This window comes from Strigops habroptila, chromosome 10 (assembly GCF_004027225.2).
Source record: "Strigops habroptila isolate Jane chromosome 10, bStrHab1.2.pri, whole genome shotgun sequence".
Taxonomy (NCBI): Eukaryota; Metazoa; Chordata; class Aves; order Psittaciformes; family Psittacidae; genus Strigops; species Strigops habroptila.
The window spans coordinates 6,725,031-6,746,737 of record NC_046359.1 but is presented as its reverse complement, the minus strand read 5'-3'; the positions used below and the strand labels follow the sequence as shown (position 1 = coordinate 6,746,737).

The following is a 21,707-nucleotide window of genomic DNA, read 5'->3' as shown; positions in this document are numbered from 1 at the left end:
TACTCTGATTGTCCAGATGTGATGAAGAGGACACTGAATTTTATTTTTTTTTTAGCTTTTTTTTTAAGACTTGAATTTTATTTGTAAATTCCTACAACTTTGCAAATACATCCCTTTTTTTTTTTTTTTTGGTAGTAATTTTATCTTCTTTTTCCATTTAGCCTTTTTTTTTTTTTTTTCTTTTTTACAGTTTTTCATGGAGGTGACATTATCCTGCATGCTTTAAACAATCTAGTGGCTGTCTCACTGCAAAACGTCTTTGCTGTGCACAGCTCTTGCTAACTGTGCTTGTTAGTGAATTGCTGCTGCAGAGCCAGCAGAGGGAACACAGAAAACACTGGTTTGGTGGGATTTGCAGAACAGGGAAATCGTGAGCAGACACATGTAAACAAAACCAGCAGAATCTGGCCTAGGAACAGTTGCCCTAAACTATCTTTAAACAGTAGCAGAGAAATTTTTCCTCTTAAAATTACTGAAAGATGTTCAGATTCTGCATATTCCCTGTTCAGTGAACAATAGCAAAATTCAGATTTTCAGAAACAAGAAGTGCAAATAGTGCCCTCTCTGAGCACAAACCCTGGGGAGAAAACATGCTAGCTGTTGCAGAAACAGAAAGGCCTCGTCTCATTTCTTCCAGGACAGGTTTATGCTTGTTTCCATCTGATAAACTGCAGACGTGAAACAGTCCTGCTCCCCGCCCCAGGGAAGGTTGTGCAGTGATGAAGAGGAAAGCTGTCTGGGATCCACTGACACAGCATTTTGAGCAGCAAGGTTTCTCTACAGCCAGAGATGCTGTTTAGCTCTTTTAATCTGCGACAAAGCATTTCAGCTCTGTATATGATTCTGACAGTCTATGCTATTTGTGGACAGGTAGCAATGATGCTAAATCAATCAAATATGCCACTCTGATGTGCAGATTGGAAGAAATGCATACAATGCATCATATATTTGTAGAGGTAGTGTTTTTTACAGGGCCTGTGCAGCAATCATTTGCCACTCTGAAAGGCAAAGCTTACAAAGGCAGTGTAAAGAGCAGTATAAACATTTTGTTATTAGCCCCCAGTCTGACAACAATATGCCCTTCTTTCCTGATCTGGAACAAGTGCTGCAGATTCCCAGGGCACAGATAACCAATTGTCTGTCTGGAAAGACCGATGATCAAACTGGAGTCCAACACAGGTGTACCATTAGGAGGCAAAGGTGAATGTAACAACAGATTATGTTCAAAAAGCATGGGCACAAGCTCTAAAACTCCTGAGCAGTGTGAAGGCTGAACTTACTGCTTTTTGCATGGCAACGCTTGGGATTTTTTTTTCAGTTTGGAAAAAAAATCCTCATCCACATGAGCTCCTGAGAAACACTTCTGGTGGGATTCAACCAGCCAATGGGGCTTCAAAATGCTGTAGCAGCTGCAGATAAGAAAAGCTTTAAAAAGCAGCAGAGCTTTTCAGAACTGCTGAGCATGAAGCTTGCTTGCATCGCTGCCCCACAGGCTTCCCTCTCTCTCTGGCCAGGTCTGATGCTTTCAGAGGCCTGGCAGCACTGCACTGTGGCCAAGGGAAGGGGACATTCTGCATCAGCAACCAACTGCCTGAGCTCCCTGTGGCAGCCCAGCCAAGGCTGAGCAGTAGGCATGTGTCTATCGTATCACCAGCTGCCCATCACCACTGCCTGGCCTCATGCCTGAGTGTTAGTCTCCGGAACTGCAGAACTGCAGCAGTTTGCGAGTCTGAATTTTTCCTGAGGAAAACCCAGATGTTGTCTCCATTCTCTGTATGATCCTGGAGATGTTCAGAAATGCAGAATCATGAAAATATAGAATCATAAATATTTATTATCATATTAAAAAACTCAGAAACATCAGCTTTGAGTTTCAGGGCTCTTTTCTTCTGAAGCTGCACATTAGTTACCATGGAAACTTTGAGATACAACCCAGAAAACCCACAGGCTTTACTAGCTGCTTTATCTTCTGCAGCATATTAGGGAGAGCTGTACATTACAAATGAGGAGCCTTATGACTAAGCTTCCTGTGGCAACTGGGTTAAGCTTGCATCCAAAATGCTGGCATGTTAAGGCATTTCTGATAGCTCTTCAAGCACTGTTTAAACTGTTGGGAGTTTATTTCATTCCCAAGTATACCAGAGAATCTGACAAGTTATAGTGGGAGAGTGGTCTCATTGACCGCTACCTCTGCAAGGACTGCGCACTTTTTGGCAGCAAATATCCAGAGCAACAGGCTTTTACCAGTTCATTAAGAATTTATTGCTGCTCTGATACAGCTATTTACTAGGAAATATTCTGGATTTTCAGTATAATTTGTCCCTTTTGTAATTTCATCTAGGTCTCTCACTTGTGCATCTATATGCTATGTAAAATACCTTCCAGACTTGGTGCTAGTGCCTTGCAGATGTTTGAAATCAAACAATATGATCAGCTATTTTAGCTTTCTCTCACACACTCTCTTCTCTGTCTTGGATGTTGGTTTTGTTTTTTGTTGCTGTTCTGTATACAGCTTCCAGTTTGTCAATATCTTTCTGGTAAAAAACACTGTGCCCCAAATCACCTTCCATCAGAACCACAGAGGATTACAGAAAGCAAGGAAAAACCTCCAGCCATCTTAATTACTATTAAACTGCAATCATAGGAAAGACCTCCTAATCTCTGTACCATTATGTGGTGCTTTTGAGCAGAGAACACAGAATTCATGGGCTATTTTTATGGTTTTATTATATTCAAAGCTCATTAATTAGCTTTTCTTATTCAACAGCAGCTCTAGATCTTTTTCCATGGCATTTCTTTTGCTACAGTGTGTTTTGAAGGTTGTTGATCTTCACAGCCTTCCAGTCCTACAGACTATTTTGTCTTAGTTTCACCCACCTACACTTCCCTAAATTAATTTCATTCTATCCTTTTCTTCGTGTGTTCATAAGCTTTCCAGGTCCCTTTGCTCAAAACATTGTAATTTTCAGTTTTCACATTCTATTAGCTGTACTCCTTTTTGAGTCCATCTGAAGAAATGCTTACTTCAAGTATTGTCATTGGCTGCACTGTCATATATATTAATTCAAATGTGCAGCATGAGACACATCTTCAGATAATATATGTGCTTCTCCATTGATATCAGAGCATCTATGATGATTTGCACCATGCTTCTTCTGTGCATCAACTTTAAAATCCTTTAAAAAAATTACAAAGGTGATCCAGTAGGATGTATTCATTCTGAATATTTGGTGGGGTTTACTTAATAACAAACAGATTCAAAAATTATTCACTAATAAGAGCGCTTTCTAATTTCACTTTGATTTGCAGGTTTCTGATCTTCATTATTTGAACACTGGAAGAATTTGCTTGCTATTTGGGGCTAACTGTTTATTATCCTGAACTTTGTATTGTCTATTAGAATAGGTTGTTTTCTCTAAGCAACACAATAGTAGCTATTTGATATTTTTTCCAAAATACTTAATTAACAGACTGGTGAATCAAAGATGCTTCGCTAGTAATTGGATGGATGACTGAAATGTACCATAGCTTCTATATTTCACATGAGACTAAAATTTCATAGTAGCAATTATAATGAGTAGTCTGCCCTTTATACACTGCCCTATTGTCAGTATAATATTCTTTGTTGAGCTAGGTAAGTAAGATCTGTGGTACATGCTAAAGTTATAGGACTTCAACTACATTGAAGCATTGCATTTAATGCCCAAGTGGCCTTACTGAAATGGAAACAGTAATGGAAGAGACCTTATGGGTACCAGCAAAGCACCTACAACGTGCTGCAGTGCAGATACTAGTATTAAATTTAAAATTTGTTAGCTTGGGTCCTAGGAACAGTGAGGCTGCAGCAGGACAGAGCTTTTCTCAGGCTCATTACTGCTTCTCATGTGACTGCAGGGTTGGAGAAAGCTTGTGGATGGCTAACTGCCCTTCTGTGGGCAAGGCAGAAATTCCTCTGCTGGCTAGGATGGCATCCATCAGCAACTGCTGTTTGGCCTGGGAAAGGTTTTGACCAATGCACAGGGGCTTTGGATGGTGGCTTTCCTTTGCTTCCTTTGCTTTATCATCAGGGCACATACCACTCTGTTTAACCATTTAATGTGGTATCAATTGGAGATTGTTATGCATAAAATGTTCAAGGCAAAAAAGACAAGGGTTCAGGCACACAGGACTGAGAGTTCATCTAATTCTCCATGACTATGCATATCCTGCAGCTGGGCAGGGGTATTTTGGACCACAGACTCAGATCTGGGTACATCAGTTCTTTTAAAAACTTTCTGCAAGTAACTATTAAGGACTGAAGCTATTTTTCAGCTTGCTTAGTGTCTATAATCGTAAGATGAAAGTATCTGAAAATGACTGCCCCAGAGTCATGCAGAGGGTATGTTGTAAAGATCAATGCATGTATTAAAAACAACACTTTGAATTACAAAAAATACCAACAGATCCAGTCATGGAACTAATAAAAATTCACACAGGAAATACACTTATGTCTATTCCCCCAAAATACAAAAATCCTAGACAAAACTGTGGTGAAAATTGAGAAACAGCATTTAAATTCAATGAATGTTGTTGCCTATAAAGCAAAAGTAAACCCATCTTATGTGTTGATAGGATATCCAAGAACCTGCCTGAATATTTAGGCTAGTTGAAAAGATTTGAAGAAATAGTACTTGTAGTGCTGCACCGGGTATACACAACTACAAACCTTAAGATCCCTTGAGGCTCCAAGGAGTTCACTTGTAGGAAGTAAGTGTGAAGTCTATGGTAAATTGTATAAAGAAGAGAGAAAGCTAGGAAAGGCAAACAAATACTTGATGGACATGAAATAGTCCTACCTTGTCATGCGCAATTGAACATCACGTTTTCAACACCTCAGCTGTGATCGGGTTTGGTGCCCTCTCCTGACTTTGTGTGGAAAAATCATCCCTTCTCCCATTATATCAAGCAATTTATTTTGATCTTCACCTTCTCCCACGGATGCTTCCTTCAAAAAAGAAGATGACAATCACTTAGCAAACAGTGACCATGCATCCCACATGCAGTCAGGATTGTCGTCATCGCTTTGCACAAGTGAGCTGACTCCTGTCTCGCTGAGACCCAGTTCAGGTCTGAGCTTTTCCAGCCCTGTCTTCACTTTTTGTCTAAATGTCAATTAACGCCATTCGAGATGGCTGGTGCTTGTTCCAGCATAACAAGCATTTTTCTTGCATGTTAATTCTGCCCAAATGTGTCTATGTCATTGTCACTCCCTACCAGCTGCCCAGCAAGACAGAGCACAGGTATTTCTAGGACGGTCTTGTCACTCTGTCTCAAACATGATACATTTACAGGCTAATGGTGCATGGACACAGCACACTGAGGGAAAGAGCTGGAACAAGAGACTAAGTAGGACAGTAACAGAAAAGAGAGATTTCCTAGTGGAAATTGCCAGACTGACCCTACAGAGAGCCACTGCAGCTCAAAACCTATTTGTCAGAAGGCCATCAGAGTCATGAGCAGTAAGGTCTGGCAAGTGGAGGTGCCTTGGCAGCACCAGCTTTCCCCATAGAGCAAGTCAGTAACAGACAAATCCTGATTAAGTGGTTTGTTCATGTTTGGGTATTGCAGTCCCAGCACAGTTGATTTAAGTATGGCCATTGACTTGGGCTGACTTAAGTACGTTATGGAGAGTGCTACAGAATAAAGAAGTCAGAAGAGCAGAATTTGAGAGTGAGGGGGAGGAAAATTAACTGAATAGGAGGAAGATCTGAAGACAGAGGTAGTGAGTTCCTTAAAATAGCAGTGCTTGCCTTTGATGTAAAATACAAAATCTTGGGAACAAAATGAGATAGAGACTAAACAGATGGTGTGAAGAGGGATTCAAAAGTGAGATGATGCATCGGAGCTAGATATGAAGAAGTAAATGATGCAGAAGTGGACTTAGCATAAGAGACAGCAGATAACCATCATGGTTTGGTTTGGTTTTTGTTTTGGGTTTTTTTTTTCCAGAAAAGCCCTTTGCAATATTTGTAAGCTCTAGCATCAGCAGCATACAATACGAGACCACTTGACTTACTTTCCTCTCTACAAAAAGAGACTTGTTTTGAAGTTAAAGCAGACAAATGTGTTCCTGTGTGAAGAGTTTATAGATGCTGATATGTTAAAATATTGCTGTAAAAATCTTTCACGCCCAACAGTTACATTCATTTGCTTATCTCTATAGCACTTCAAAAAAATGTCATACTACAGCTCATTTTGATCAAAACAGGAATGCTTTTAAACCTTCATTCTTATATTTTCATTGATTGCTATAATACAGAGGTTTCATTCTTCAACTGGGAACTTGACATTTTTCCCTGTAGATGTAAGATCTAAATCCAAACAGCTCCAGGTCCTACCAATTACATGCTTTGGGGAGTTACGAATTTTTTAGATGGGCCCTTTCTTGTGAGCCAGTTCTCACAAAGGTGGTGAGTCACAGGTCCAGTGTTTGGAGTCTGGAGTTGGAGATGAACTTCCCAGCTTGGATCCATGTCAGATTCTTTTTTTCTCCAAGAATATTTACTGCTCAGAAGGAAAGTGCCACATTGTCACGTACATTTCTTTTCCGTTTTGATGGATTTGTATTATCTGTGTTGTATCAGTTTCTTCCAGCTGTGAAGGAGTCTTTTGATATTCTGGGGTTTTTTTTACAAAATTCAACTGGTAATTGTTTACTCCCTCAAAAAGAGAAGCACAGGAGTCTGAGCAAGATAAAACAAAATACTTAGAACAATACCGCAGGCTGTATGCAAGGGAAGCGATCTCTCTTTATGCGTGCAGTAGCAGGAGGCAACATGGCTGTGCCAGCCTCCCACCCAGATTGCCTCCCACCTGCACTGAAATCACAGGGTCTGAAATTTAATCCTCTGTTTACTTCTGCCGATTGAGGGATGAAACCCTGAGATAAGGCTGCTTCGCATAAATCATCTCAGAACTTCTCTCCATCTCTGGTTTCCACACTGGTATATTGATGTATATTATAATTTGTGAATGTTCTCTACTGCCCTACCTGCAATTAAACAATTATTTGGTCTTCTTAAGTACTGCTCAGCTTCCTGTCCTACCAAGCTGCTAATGAGGTATCACTCTGCTTTGAGTGCTGCTCCCTGCAAAGGTACAGGGAAATGCAAAAGAACTACAGTTCCTCAGGGGTAGACCTGACCTTCAGGTCCTCACTCAGCCAAACAGCCCAGCGTTTTGATGGGATCCAGCCAGCAAGCAGAGTCGGAGAGTTCGACTCACCACGATTGTGTCGCTGCTTGTTCCTCCACCCACACAGACCAACTGTTCTCAGTCCCAGCATTTTATCCTGGTTTGTAAATATTAGTTGCTCAAGAAGCAGTGTGTTTGCCTCCTACCTGATGGAGGCCCTGGGAGTCCTTCATTTCTGTAACAGCTAATCTGTTCCTAAGTGCAAAGCGGGGACAGGGAATAAAAGGGAAAGGAAGGGTTAGCAGCAATTCCTCTCTCTACCCAGAGTTCTGAAGGCTATGGCTGTGTGTTGGTTTTCTTCTAACAGTATGGAAATGTTTCTTATAAGCTGTAAAATGAGGCTTTGTCCTGGGTTCTTAATGAACCCAGTGCTTTCTTAATGAAAGCACTTCCTGTGACTTTTTTCCTCTTTTTTGTCTTCCTCCTGCAAGGTAGGGTTAGCAAACCTAGATACAGCCAGCCCTCCCAAAGTCCTTCCCACAGGCTAGGCTTCTCAGGCTGGCTATAGGGTGGGTAACCAGCACGGAGTAATTGCATTTGGATGTAAATCACAGCAATTGCTGCTGTTAAAAGGCAGTATTGTTTCTGGGAGGAGATAAAGAACTGGAGGGGGGAGGATTATTAATAAGGCAAAGCAATAAGTATTTTTGTAACCTTGTTTGTTATACTGCCCATGTCTGCGTAATGTAAATGAAAATAAACCCATCTTTATTTTATTCATAGTTCTAATGGAAAGTCTGTGTCATGGTCTGAACCAGGTGGAAGACAAGCTCTCCAGGGAGAACACATGTGGCACAGACTCTCAGTGCATGTGAAGAACCAGGATACAGGGTGCAATCAGACAGCGGTGATCAAACCCCTCACTAAAAGCTACCATGGCCAAAGCAAGAGCCTGACTTTTACTGACATCAGCAGTAAGACTCTGTACAATGTGGTGGAGGAAGAAGGCAGAGAGCCCATTCGCCTCAACCAGCCCAGCAGCCCCTCCATGGTGGTGCACAGGCGGGTGGCGACGACCCCCCCACTGCAGGACACAGCAGAGGAAACCCACCTCTTCTTGCCTGAGCAGTCCCCCAAGACCCTGCCTCTGCAGCCACGGTCTCTCATGGACCAGCTGCAAGGAGTGGTCAACAAGATTGCCACCGGCATTCCCGACTTCAATACTGTCCTCCCCGCAACTGGCTCGGGGAACGGTGTGCGGCCCCCATACCAGCCCCCTCCACCGCAGCAGCCATCCCTGTCCCCTTTCCCAGTGGCTGCCTTCAGCGAGGAGCCCTTGTCTCCCCCAGCTGAGGAAGTGGAGAGCGAGAAGCTGAAGCTCATTCAGGGATACGTCTACGAGAAGAACCCAGAGGAGGAGGACAAGGAGTTGGCGACCAGCAAACTGACTCTGGAAGACTCTCCAGCACTGACACCCCCATCTCCATTCCGGGATTCAGTGGTTTCAGGCAGCTCCGTGCCCAGCTCCCCTGTCTCAGAGTCGGTGCTCTGCACACCCCCAGATGTGACCTATGCCTCTGTCATCCTGAGGGATTATAAGCAAAGTTCATCCACCCTGTAAACACTGCAAGAGACAAGATGAGAAGGACTTTGGAGCTGCCCATTGGGAGGTCCTAGGGAGACAAGTCTCCCAGGGCTGGGGTGAGAGAGCGCAGAGAACGAAGTCACATATGACAGGGCCAAAACTTCATCCTGTGCTTAAATAATTAAAAGGACACAAAAAGAAAAAAAATCTATTCTGAGGGCTCAACATTCTCTAGCTGTTAAAAATAAAAATATTGTACTTTGAGAAAAAGATAGGAAACGATAACAAAGCACAAACCCAAGAGACAACTTCTATAGCAAAAAATGAATAAACACACAGGATAAAGAAAATCACACTTAGACACACCTTCTCTTGGCAATGCTTGAAAAGGACTCTGGGAAGTGTGACCTGGAGAAGTCATTAGCACATCTCATGACTGCTGGCTGTCTGCTACAGAAGCAACACACCCAGGAGCTGGAAGGGCAGAGTGTGGTGAGGAGGAACGAAGCTAGTTGTATATGAGACATATAGACATGAATATTTTTTTCCTGGTTTCTGTAGGTGGTATAACTGCGTGATATGTTTGGGGGAGAGGACCTGTGATAATGTGAAAGCACATGGCTCTTACTGACTTTTGTCTGAAGAATTTGTTCTTCATGCTAGGCTGCTTTTTGGGGGATCTGGGCTTTTTTTAACAATGATTGTGAACAGAGTGAAAACTATGACCAAGTTAAGACTCAAGAGGTTTCTGAAGAAAGCCCTTGCTGTAATATGATAAGGACTTAGAAAAACTGCCCTTTTGTATAAGATTGAAAACCATGTGGCTAAACTGTTACACAACATTTCCTGTAGCAGAACAATATTTATTGACTAACTTTTCATAATGCAACATATTTGCCATGTGATTACATCTTTCCTTTGTGTTACTTTGGAATCAAATACATTGGAAAATAGCTGTATACTTAGAGCAACAACTATTACTCTGGAAGAAAGGCAATTCCATACCAGGCGTTAGACAGTCTCGAAGCAAGAGAGTGAGCGTACGTTTGTGTTTCTGTATGCGTGTGTATGGTATGCGTGAAGCGTAATGTCCAGTAACTACCACTGGAAGATTGTCTTATATACTATGAATATTTTTATGTTTAAATCATGTTTTATATCACATTGTTACAAATATTCAATAGAACTTTGGAGGTTTGTATGCTGTGCTAACACATTTTTTTTCACATACGAGCTGAAACAGTTGCTACCCTTATAATAGGGTGCTTTGTTTTGCAGGTATTTTATGAAGTAGACTTATGGTATTAATAACCAGTGCATTGAGAACTTGTTATTTTACATGTTTGCAGCAAGTGTGGTTAATGAAAAAAAAAAAAAAAAAGAAAACACAAAAAAGAAAAAATCTGATTTAGAAATCTTGCACATGCCAGTATAAAGGTGAGACAGGAAGAGTAATTCAACTATTCTGTTGCTTCAGATAATTTAAAATAAAATTATGTTCAGACAGGAAATTTTATCAGTGCTTAATGTGTGCATAAATTCCAAGGATTTTTTTATAGACAGTTTTTTTAATCTCTTTATGATGTTTAGTTGCATGTTCTTTCCATATGCTTTCACGTCTTCTATTTAATATACAATATTGTATCTTAAAGGTCACTTCTAGGCAGCTGTAGTTCTGTCATTCATTCCTCCTCCTCTATCTCTCATGTGTTTCCTAGAGATGGGCCTAATCCAAAGCTCCCTAGTAGCCAGCATGTTCAAAGTCCAGGCCTAATTGCTATGGCTTGAACTTAATTACACTTATTATTACCCTATTTATAAATGTATATATTATACATATGCAGGACAGGATTTTAGCTGCTGTGAACTTTGGTTCTGCTGTTCAATTTAGACGAGGATATGTCCCACAGTTCTACACTTTATATTTCCAAAGATATTTTTAAGGAATCTCTTCATGTTAATCTAGTTGCAAAACCTGATTTTAACCATGCTTCTTGTGACTTCTATCAGGGTTTTTCTGAATTCAGCCTATTTCTACTAATTTTCTTTCTTTTCACTTGAATTTTAAGAAATCCTGTTGCCAGTCATCAATTTTTCTCTCAAGATCCAAATCTCTTTTTTTTCCTTTAATTATATAGTAGTGGTATTCAAAGGTCTGGCTGGTGCTCAAATCCAGATAGAGTCTTTTTCCTCATCCTCTTTTCGTGATGTTTGCTGCTTTCAATATGACTAGTGGCCAATTGCTGTCATTGTGGAAAGCATGAAATTACTTTGCCCAAAGATATGGTCTTCGTCAGTAGATTGATGTCTTTATAATAAACTAAAGACAACCAAGAGTCAGTTGCTTGCTTTTTGTCTGGTTGAGCCTTTTAGGGGGATATTTTTCATTGTTGTTTCTGTTTTTTACGTGCTGATTACTCATTAAAACAGTGAGAAAAATCTTATTTTCTTCGCTGATCACCACACAGGCAATGATTCTATCTTCTTCTAATCTTAGTATAAGATTTGTTGAGCTGTTTGCAAAACCACACATTGTTAGTAAGCACAGAACTTGTACTAGGAAGCTGGTCTTTGAAGAAATTAGATAGATAAGAAAAGGAAACATAATAGATTTGTATACATGGGGAGACCGCAATGTGGCAAAGTACGATATTGTTTTCATATGTGTCTGTTTTGAACATATTAAGCACTGATTTTATTACTGCAATGTAATTATATCATGAGTAGGAGTTTTCTTGAAATTCAGTATATTAGCTTTTAGTTTGTAATTGTTAAAACTGGAAACATACACATACGTAAATATATCTAAAAAGCAAGAACTCACCTGATGTATGTAGTTGTATGAACTATGAAGCTTCCTGTAAAAGTTCTTTCTTTTGGCCTGTCAAATGCTTGATGAAAACTGCTTTTTTGTCAAAATGATCTTGAAAATGCTGTAAAATAAATATTTTCTATTTATTATTTAAAAATAGAATGCCAAGATTGATAATTTTTGCTTCCCAAGTAGAAAAATAGTCATGTCTAGTAATTAATTGTTCCAGGGCTTTTCAGCATCATGTATGAGACATTGGGATGCTCAAATTGAGGTAGGTATTGATTAGATTGTGACATGTGGGTGAGATGGTGGAGGGTTGGAGGATCTTTGTTTAGAAAACAAACCCCAGCTTTTTGGCTTCCTAATAAAAATCAGGAACACTGTAGGTATGCATTCAGGCTGACATGTTATGGAAGAGAATTTGATGGGAAATGACAAGAAATTTTGCTTCCCTAGGACATGGGTAACACCAGCCCTTCACTCAAAATACTCCATGTGTTTGACTGTGAGTTGTCAGCTTCTTCCATCATGGAAACTCAAATATGGTTTTTGGCAGCTACAAGTAATAGGCATTGATCCATCCCAGGCACCTTGTGCCTCCTTCCTTTACTGCCTCTGTATAGAGCAAAGTACTGGGATTCTTGCCTCCATTTCTGCAACTCTCAAACACTGTGGCTTTTTGGTGGCTCCTGAACTGCTGTGTGCCTCAGCTCGGGGCTAAGATGGGAGTATAAACGCTTTTTCTGGAGTGCTGCTGAGATTTTCAGACCCAAGTGGCACTGAACATAGAAAATCTAGCTCTTTTTCTCTTTATACTTGTGAATAGGCTTGTTTCTAGGCGCTCCTTGGTTTGTGTCTGGTCTTGCAAAAGCCCACGTCTGAGGAGCCAGTCCACCTGCAAGTACATACAGAGAATGACCTTACATTCAGCGGTAAGTGCCAAAGGTTCAAAAGTTTGGTCTCTTTGCTTGTAGAGGGTTTTTTGGGTTTGGTTTTTTTTTTTGTTGTTGGGTTGTTGGGTTTTTTTGGGGGGGGGGGGAGGGTTTAGGTTGTTTGGTTGTTTTTTTCCCACCTTTTTTTTTTTTTTTAATTAAAAGTCTAGTCCATCTATGTCTTAGTAAAGGTTCCACTGATCAGGTGGACTCAATAACAAAAATATCCTCAGGGCAACACAGCAGCCACTCCTCTCAGAGCACCCAGTGCAGCATTGCAGAACTGCTGAAAAAGCCCTAAATAACAACTAAAATAGCTTTGCACTGCGTAAATGGATGGCTGGTCCAGGACCACAGAGCAGCAAAGTAGCTTAGCATACTTGAGCTGTAGTCTCCAGCCTCCTGCCAAGGACGGTGTTGGCAACTCCACCAACCTGGTCCATGCCTATCTGCCCAAGCTCTGCTTAGTAAGCCAGATCTCTTGACCTAGGCTACTGTGTCACATCTAGTTTGCATGGAGTAGGTGGCTACAAGAAGCAAAAGGTGATGGAAATTGGGCCCCTGCAGTTGTATTTGTCAGCCCTTAGGGAAAAACAGAGAAGCAGGTTGCAAATAGCTGTTCTACACAAGGTCTGAGTGGCTGTTAAAAATGTTTCTTACATGGGAGTGGGAAAAGCGTGGTTTTGCAGATTGTATTGTTGTGGTCTTCTTTTTTCCCAAATAAATGAGTCACTAGACACTTGGCAAGTACCTGTCTGCAAATCACTGGGAAGGAGAAGCAGACGCTGTAGTGAATATTGAGGCCTATTTTTATCTGCATAAGATTCCCAATAGGCATCCTAGCAAAAAGGGAGATAAGGAATGTCATCCAGCCAAGTGTGTGGTGCTACCACAGGCCCCATATCTGGGCCGGCCACACATTTTGGTGAACCCTGCAAGCTCCCAGAGATGATAGATGAGAGGAGTGATTGGTTGTCATTTCCATTTGCATCTATCCAGCTCAAAAAATAAGCAAGGTATTCTTTGCCTTTGGTAATTCAACTGGTTCTCAGTAAATCACACAAACGGGGACTACTCCCCACCTGAGAGAGCAGGTCACTCTTTGGTACCAGGAAAGAGCATCTGTTATCTACTCGGTTTCAAAGGTGGGTGTAAGCAGTATATCTCTACAGAAGTAAAATATCATAGCGAGTTGTGGGTTTCCATAACCAAAAGGCCTCTAGGTAGGTGGAAAAGCAGCTGGCACAGATACCAGTGCAGACAGATAAGAGTTTAGGAGTGGTATGTATCTATGACATTCAATCCACCCACTTATTTATTGCACAGCATGCAATATGTAGGTGGCATGAGATCCATCCCCCACCCACACCATGATATGGTGTATGGGGCTCCTACCTCCATGTGCTGCTGCTCAGTCTGCACCGGGAACAGAGATCTGTGAGATCTCCTTGCTGGAAAGGTGATGTGCTTGTGGGACTGGCTTGGGGTAGACAAGCCTGTGGTTGGCTCCCTCCAACTCCCTGTTTTCCTTTACACAGGGTGTCCTTGGAGTGCACCGAGAGCGTATTTTCCATGCAAGCAGCACCTAGGGATGTGGGATTTCAGTGTTGTGGAAGGCCTCTAAAGAAGTTGATATTTTAACAAGAGCTGTTTCCCCAGCTTCCCTCCAACTGACTGCATGAAGGCTGAGGTGAGACCAGTCCCCCACTACAGCTAAGCAGACCTGTCAATCCTGTGTCGCTACTTTGGAGGGTGATGAACCACTGCTTTCCTGAATGCCCAGCCACAAGTGCTGCCAAATGTCTGTGGTGGGCATACAGTCCCTGAGCATACGCTCAGTGGAAACATCACACCTGCAGCTCAAACATAGAATCACAAAATCACAGAATGGTTTGGGTTGGAAAGGACCTTAAGATCATCTACTTCCAACCCCCCCTGCCATGGGCAGGTATGCCTCACACTTGACCATGTCACCTAAGACTCTGTCCAACCTGCTTTGAACACTGCCAGGGATGGAGCATTTACCACTTCACTGAGCAACCTGCTCCAGTGCCCCATCACCCTCACAGTAAGGAACTTCTTCCTTATATCTAACCTGAACTTCCCCTGTTTAAGTTTGAACCCATTACCCCTTGTCCTGTCGCTACAGTCCCTGATAAAGAGTCCCTCTCCAGCATCCTTGTAGGCCCCCTCCAGATACTACAAGGCTGCTATGAGGTCTCCACGCAGTCTTCTCTTCTCCAGGCTGAACAGCCCCAGCTTTCTCAGCCTGTCTTCCTATGGGAGGTGCTCCAGCCCCCTTATCATCCTCATGGCCCTCCTCTGGACTTGCTGCAACAGCTCCATGTCCTTCTTATGTTGAGGACACAAGAACTGTACACAATACTCCAAGTGAGGTCTCACGAGACCCCTACTGCTCCCCAAGCTGTTGGTGCTGGGAGGTCTGAGCAGCACAGAGGACTTGTCATAACCTCCGCTGTCCTTAATGACGCAGGGAAAAGAAAGAGCTAAGGAGACAGAACAATTTGCCTTTATCTCCCTTATGAGAAGGGCAGGCAGGACTGTGCTGTGGACCCAGCAGCATAGACCTGAAGACTTCAGCTAAAGCCTCTCTTCTGACAAAATTTCAGCAGACCTGAAGAGTTGGCCCTTGCTCTTTTAGCTGCTCCTGTTAGTTAACCCTGAAATAGACAAACTGCAAAATTATCAAAGCAAATGCTTAAATACCACTGTTGGGAGCGATGGCTCTCGTGGAAGCTGAATCTGAGCAATGTTTTCAGAAACTTACAGTATAGGAGGTTTTTTAATATGTGTTTTAGACTTAAAAATGCACTGATAAATAGATGTCTTTTTATTTGGGGAACAAGACAAAAATGAGTGTGTTTTAAGCAAAACAATTCAACTATATTTTAATAATTTGGCAGGTACATTGACAGTTTTTTTGATTTGTTTTGGTTTAGTTTGGGGGGGGGGTGTTGGTTCGGGGGGGGGTTTTCTGCTTAAACATAATGCCAGGAATACCTAGCAACATTATTAACTGTGCCAGGATTTTCATGTGCATCTGTGCAATGCTAATTTAGAAACTGAAGCCTTTAAGTGCTGACATCCTCAGTGTGTATGAATCAGTGCTCAGTCCTAGATTATGTCATTTTCCTTGAAAAGCTGGTCCAGGACCTGTGCTATTAACTTTTGAGTTTCCTAAAGATTCATTTCCAACTCCAAGATCCATTTTGCAGCTGTGAGGATCTTTGGCTTATCTCTGGTTTTGCTGCTGCTGTTCATTATTCTTATCATTTGGTGTGGTGTGTTTGCACTAGCCTTGGCCCAATTACAGAATGGAAGTGCCTCTCAAGCTGTAATTCCCCAGCAGTGCTGAGAGATTTTCCTTCTGAGCTCTATTTCCCTTTTTGAGAGCAGCCTATGCTGCATGTCTTGCCCTCCATCCTGCTGTTTGTGCTTGGGTAATATGGTTGTTCATTTGAAAAAATCATAGAATAAGAAAGTTTTGCCCTTCTGCTGTCCCTGACAGCAAGGTTTGCACAGCTCCATGGGCCCAGTGCCAGGGCAGACTGGTAGGAATCGTGCTGTTGGGGACAAACTTGGTTCATCATAGTCTGGCCCCGAGCTCTGTTCCCAGTTCAGCTCTTGATTCATTTAGCGACTTTGGGACATTCGTCTACCCAGGGGTATTTGAAAGCTGCATAAGGGAGCTGGGTGCCAATTTACAAGTGACACAAGTGAAAAATTGGGCATGGAAATACTTTAGATACCCTTGAAAACTCAGCCTGGTTTTCTCTCCGTTTCAGGTCTGGACACAAGAGAGAAGAATATAAAGACATGAGGATTTCCATAGCCCTTTTATTCTCTTTCCCAGCTCCATCTCAATGCCAATTCACTCTTGCTCATTCTTTTCCAGCCTCTTTCTACAGCATGTATGGCACAGCTGTGGAAATGACACCATCTAGTTTTACAGTTTTGGCTGGGATCCCTCATTTTCTTGTTTCCACTTACCTCATGATCAGTTTTAAAGGAAGATTTTGGAGGTCTATGAAAGCTTGTGGAATAAAAAGACCACTCAAAGAGAAGACACAACAGACACATCAGCTGGGGTAGCTGCAGACATATAAATCATCAAATAAGGCCACAATCCACAGTACAGTTAATCACCAGGAGGACAGAAATGCCAGCAGGTGTAAGGAGAACTAGTTTTCCCAGCAAGATCCAGGCTTTGAGTCCCAGCTCCAGCATAATGTTGTATTGCCAGCTGCAGTACCACCACTCAGAGCCTTTTTCTTCTTACTGCTGGGTTTTTTGGGGGGATAGTATCACCATCTTCAGTGGCCACTATGCACAGACCTTTCTCCACTTCTTGTTACCACCACTTACAAAATATTCAAAGCCTTTTTCTTCTTATTGCTACTTTTCGAGATAAGTGTCAGCATCTTCATTGCAAGGCACACCCTGTCCATAGCAGACTGGGCACTGCGCAGTGCCAGAGCAGGATCAAGACCCAGGGAGTGAATGAGCTTCCTTGCACAGCACACTGCTTTGAGACATTTGTATGTGCTTTCCTTCTGCATTTAGAGCTCTCTGAGCAGTGCTGGCTGTCGGGAGCCTTAGCACCTCTGTTCACAGCAGCATGAACAACATGTAGCTGGCAGAAAACACCACAGCAAGCAATATTTACATTTTGACCTCAATTCCCTAGCTCAATTGCCAGGACTTTCCCTTACCTACATGACTCATCTTCCTGTCACAACTTTCCACCTGTGACACAAAGCAGCAAGCCTGAATGAAGAAACATGGAAAAATGACACTTTTCCATGCGAAGACTTCTTGGTGTTTAAGGCAGGTAGCCCTGGAACAGTATTTTACAAAGGCCAGGCACATCCCTCAGAAGGATGTCTCCCATATGCACAGGAGACAAGGTCCCCACACTGGCACACAGTCTGGGGATATCAGATGGGACAGATGGAGCCCTCACAGGCCCTTCAAGACAGACAATTTCACTGGTACTCTTCACCAACATAACCAAGGCACAGGTGGGGACAGCTTAGGACAAAGAGCTTTGAAAAAGGCAAGCATGGGCAGTTCCCACACACCACCCTCCTCCAGGGGACTCAGGTCAGGGTGTCTGTGTGAGCATATGACTTGCTGCCATGTCAGGCACAGCCTGCAGCTCACGCAGCCTCAGCATCTCTTTGCCTCCAGGCCCTCCTGAGCTCCAACCCTGGCTCTTCCCAGTGGTTTCTGTCCTTCCCTGCGAAAAGATGCTGCAGGGGTTTGTGGCGCTCTGGTTATTTTGTTTGCTTGCTCATGTGGTCCCTGCTGATGCATTTTCATCTGGCCTCTAAGCAAAATGCAAACTGAAATCTGAACCAGTGCTTGACTCTGCGAGTGGTCTGTTGTCACTGTCCTGGTTGGGAAGGGAGAGCAGCAGTGTCAATACCCAAGGTGTGGGTGTTGTACATACAGCACGCAGTGATAGAAACAAAGGAAGAGAGGCTGCATGAATGGCTCCTGTGAGTTGTTTCACTCTGACATCTATGAAATCCTGCCTAAATCACAAAAATCCAGAGTTCTGACTGGGCTGGATGGGAGGAGTGGTGCACTCTGTCCATCAGACCTTTTTGTCTTGTCCCTCAAGGGCCAAGCTATATCCCTGTCAGTTGAGGATTTTCTTTGAGTTTGTACCCACTGTCACAGTGGATGACGCTGAAAAAAACAACAGAAGCAAAACACAGAAGAGAAGGCAGCACAGAACACAGAAGGCAACAAGTGCATCTCTCAGCAGGACAAGCTAATTCTTAAAAGAGACGTACTGGCTACCGAACTTAATAACTAAGATATTACAAGCTAATTCAAGATTCTCCTGCTAATGCTGTAGGCTCAGTCCAGCCAAAGGGTAAGAGTAATGCTTAGCAGGATATCATAGGGTTGTTGCAATAATACTATGCCAAGGATTTCTCCGTTTTCTGCTACTTGAGGAAATCTGAACTGTTCTAAAATTTTTAAGTGGTGCCCAAATACCCAAATTTCACAAGGATGATTAATGTCAAGTGACCATGACAGAGGAATCAGGGTACAGCTTGTAATATAAAAGTTATAGGATATAGTGGCAAAAGGTCTTTTTCTTCTTTAATCCACATTTGAAAGTATCACTGCATGTGTTGAATGCTTCTAAGGAAACTTGTATCACTCCCTACAAGGAAAAGTCCACTCAAGCAGCAAAATGCTTGTTTAGTTTACCACATTGCAAAAAATAAGCCTCCTGCAGACTGTGAGTTATACGTAGAAATTGTATCACAGCTCTTACATCAGCTGTTGCACACGTTATGTACCCCTTGACCTGAAGAAGAAAAGGGAGAGGATTCTCCAATTATAAGCATTTTCCTAAGGCCTTTAGTCATGTTTTCTTCTCTACTAAAGCAACTGCATTTAAAGATGCAGTATGAAGGCTTTCTCATTACCTGACTAGGGCTGAACACCTGATGTAGTGAGCTAATGCCTGACTCTAACCATCCAGTCGGGCCAGTTTTGCTAACTTTTCCAAAAGGTAGCTCTCTCATGGGCAACTCATAACTGCCTTGAGAGGCTAATATGTGTTTAATCAGGTTCAGACAAAGAAAAATAGTCTTTAACAGGAGACTAGATTTTGTTTCCTTTATTTTGAGAGGAAATCCTTGTATAAACTGATATAGAAGTTACACTTTCTATTGTAGCTTTTCCTAGAAATACATAATTCCATGTTTTTCAACAAAAGACCGAAACATGTTTGCCCTACAGAAAGAGATAGTCTAAAGCTGCTTCAGTCTGGAGAAAAGAGAGATTTTGCCCCTAGACAGAAAGCCTGATATTTAAAAGACAATATCTAGTCATTACTGATTGTGTGGTTAGTCTTCATTGACAATCACCTCAAGCCATGCAGAAAACCTAGTTACCGGTCTTTATCTAATAACTAAGAGACATGAGTCGGCCTTTTAATTGCCAGTAAGCAGCAATTTCACTGGAAAATTTAAGAGGGAGTAAAGAAACTTACTTTCTCACACTTTCTGAAACACTGAAATTACTGAAGACAGACTTAAGCCTCATGAATATCTGCATTCTCTCTCACAAGTGCCTCTGAGATTTTTTTAAACTGATGAAATGGCATCTTACAGAATACTGTGTTGACATGTAAACAGCTTAGTCCCAGGTCCTTTTTGACTCTGAGATATGTATGAGCCTAGTACAAGACACTTGGGCTCTTCAAAGGCTGGCTTCTGGGAGGCTGTGAGCACTCCCCTTCTAGAGCTGTACAGAGCATAAAATAGTCATGGATTCAGTCTGTCTGTAATGTAGTATGTTTGTGTGGGATGTAGCACTGTCCTCCCCATTTGGCAGGTGAGGAGGCTGACGCAGAGTATACTAACACCAACATTTGCAAATATTTTCCTAAAGCTAAGCACTAAGTCCTTATTTTGACATTTAAAGAAAAAAATAATATATAGCCTGTTTCAGTTCTCATCTTTTTCTGAAGTTAATGGCAGCTACAGATATTAAGCATATATATAAAGTTTGCATTGTTGATCTAAATTCTAATGGGTTTAGATGTCTTTCTGAAGAGATATTTCAAACTATTCCTCCAAGGGAAGGATCCTGTAGCATGAATGGGGACCTGTGGCACTGAGCAAAAAGAGAAGTGATTCTCCTCTTTCTACCCTACGATTGTTCATCAATACTCATCTTGAACATTAAAAGCTACACTAATGTCACTTGGTACCATCTAGCCCCAAATCTAGCTTTCTAAAAATAGGTCATGCCCAAAGTAAGACTGCTTATCCATCTGTGGTTCTGATTTCTTTTTAGATATTCCTTAGGACAAACCCTTTAATTATGTCACCACATAACCATCTGCCTTTTACAGGAGCTTCCCCAGTACAGGGGATGAGCTGTGCTCAGACAGTAGCTTCTCAATATTTTGTTGTTTTTCGCTGATGAGAAGGTGAGCAAGCTTTCTTTACTAAGCATCATTCAAATTAATCTATTTTATTTTATTTTGTTTTATAACTCTATGAGACATGAGGACAGTATTAGTCCCACAAAGCTGTATATGAAACTGAGAGAAAGAAGGGTTAAACCATTAACTGTGGGTCCTCAGTTTGGCCAAGCTACTTCAATTTACATAATATTATAATATGATATAGAAGTCATATATAAAATCACAGCTTTGTTACTTCAGTACCACATATGACTGCCCAAAGCTGGAAATCAAGCCTAATACTAAGTTGATGAAAGACAGTCTTCTGCCTTCTCTCAATCACCCTCTCTTTACTACATGATTTTCATTTACCACATGATTTTCATTTACCACATGAACCTGATTCATTCCTAAAACAAGTTCACCCTGTTACTGAACAGAAAATTAGCCCATGGGAAAAATTGTGTTTGCTCCCATCTTTAAAAGCTGTCTTCACATGTCTATACAAAGGGAACAAAACAATGTTATGCTTTTTAAGAGTTTAAGTTTGCAGATAGTGCATGTTAAGATTGTTCCTGTTGACAGAATTTAACACCTTTTTCAAGCTGAAACACAGCCTGGGGTTTGTGCTGAGCAGCAGAGCAGTGACAGCCTCATGCCTGCTGCTCGTGGTTTGGGCTGTGTTGATTCATTGTCTAGTCCTTGCAGTACTGGTGTGGCAATAAGGGGTTCTCACCCCCTCAAGAGCCCAGTGCTACAGGGTGGTGGGATGCTTTGCCAGTGAGTTTACAGCATGTTTTGGAGCCAGTGGCTCACTCTGGAAGAAGTGATCACTGTGTCAGATGTGCCTGCTTTCCCAGGCTCCCTGCTCAGGGAAGAGGGTTCCGGTCCCCAGATCCCATACCTCATAGTCATACCCCCTTGGCAGACACACTGCAGACCTGATCCCCATAGTAAATTCCGACTGAATTTCAGTGCTTGTTAAAGAAACTGTTGGATGGTATGGGGCTTTTTTTAACTGATAAGATGGAAACTCTTATTTTACCTTTCAAAATTTGAGATTGGCTGACCTGTTGGAAAAACACAACCCAAACAATTTAACAAAATTCCATGCAGCTGCAAGCAAAGCCTTACAGCAGGAGATGCTGTAAAGCTTTAAGGCAATGCTAAGGTCCTCAGCGACACATGTTGGGAGAGACTGTCAGCCAAATTCAGAAGAACATGAACGGAACTTTGCTGTTC

General features: G+C 42.0%; 1 protein-coding gene across 5 annotated transcripts in view; it reads left to right on the top strand.

Annotated features, from left to right (window-relative positions):
• The window catches only part of GRM1 (glutamate metabotropic receptor 1), a 172,685-nt gene extending 160,953 nt beyond the window's left edge, over positions 1–11,732 (top strand). For 4 of the 5 annotated variants that reach the window (XM_030499794.1, XM_030499797.1, XM_030499793.1 and 1 more), the window contains one exon: positions 7,957–11,732. In XM_030499794.1, the coding sequence (XP_030355654.1) occupies positions 7,957–8,794 (838 nt within the window). In that variant the 3' untranslated portion in view covers positions 8,795–11,732. The remainder of the gene's footprint in view (positions 1–7,956) is intronic. The other variant, XM_030499796.1, reaches the window with a different exon arrangement.
• Positions 11,733–21,707: the final 9,975 nt, after the last annotated feature.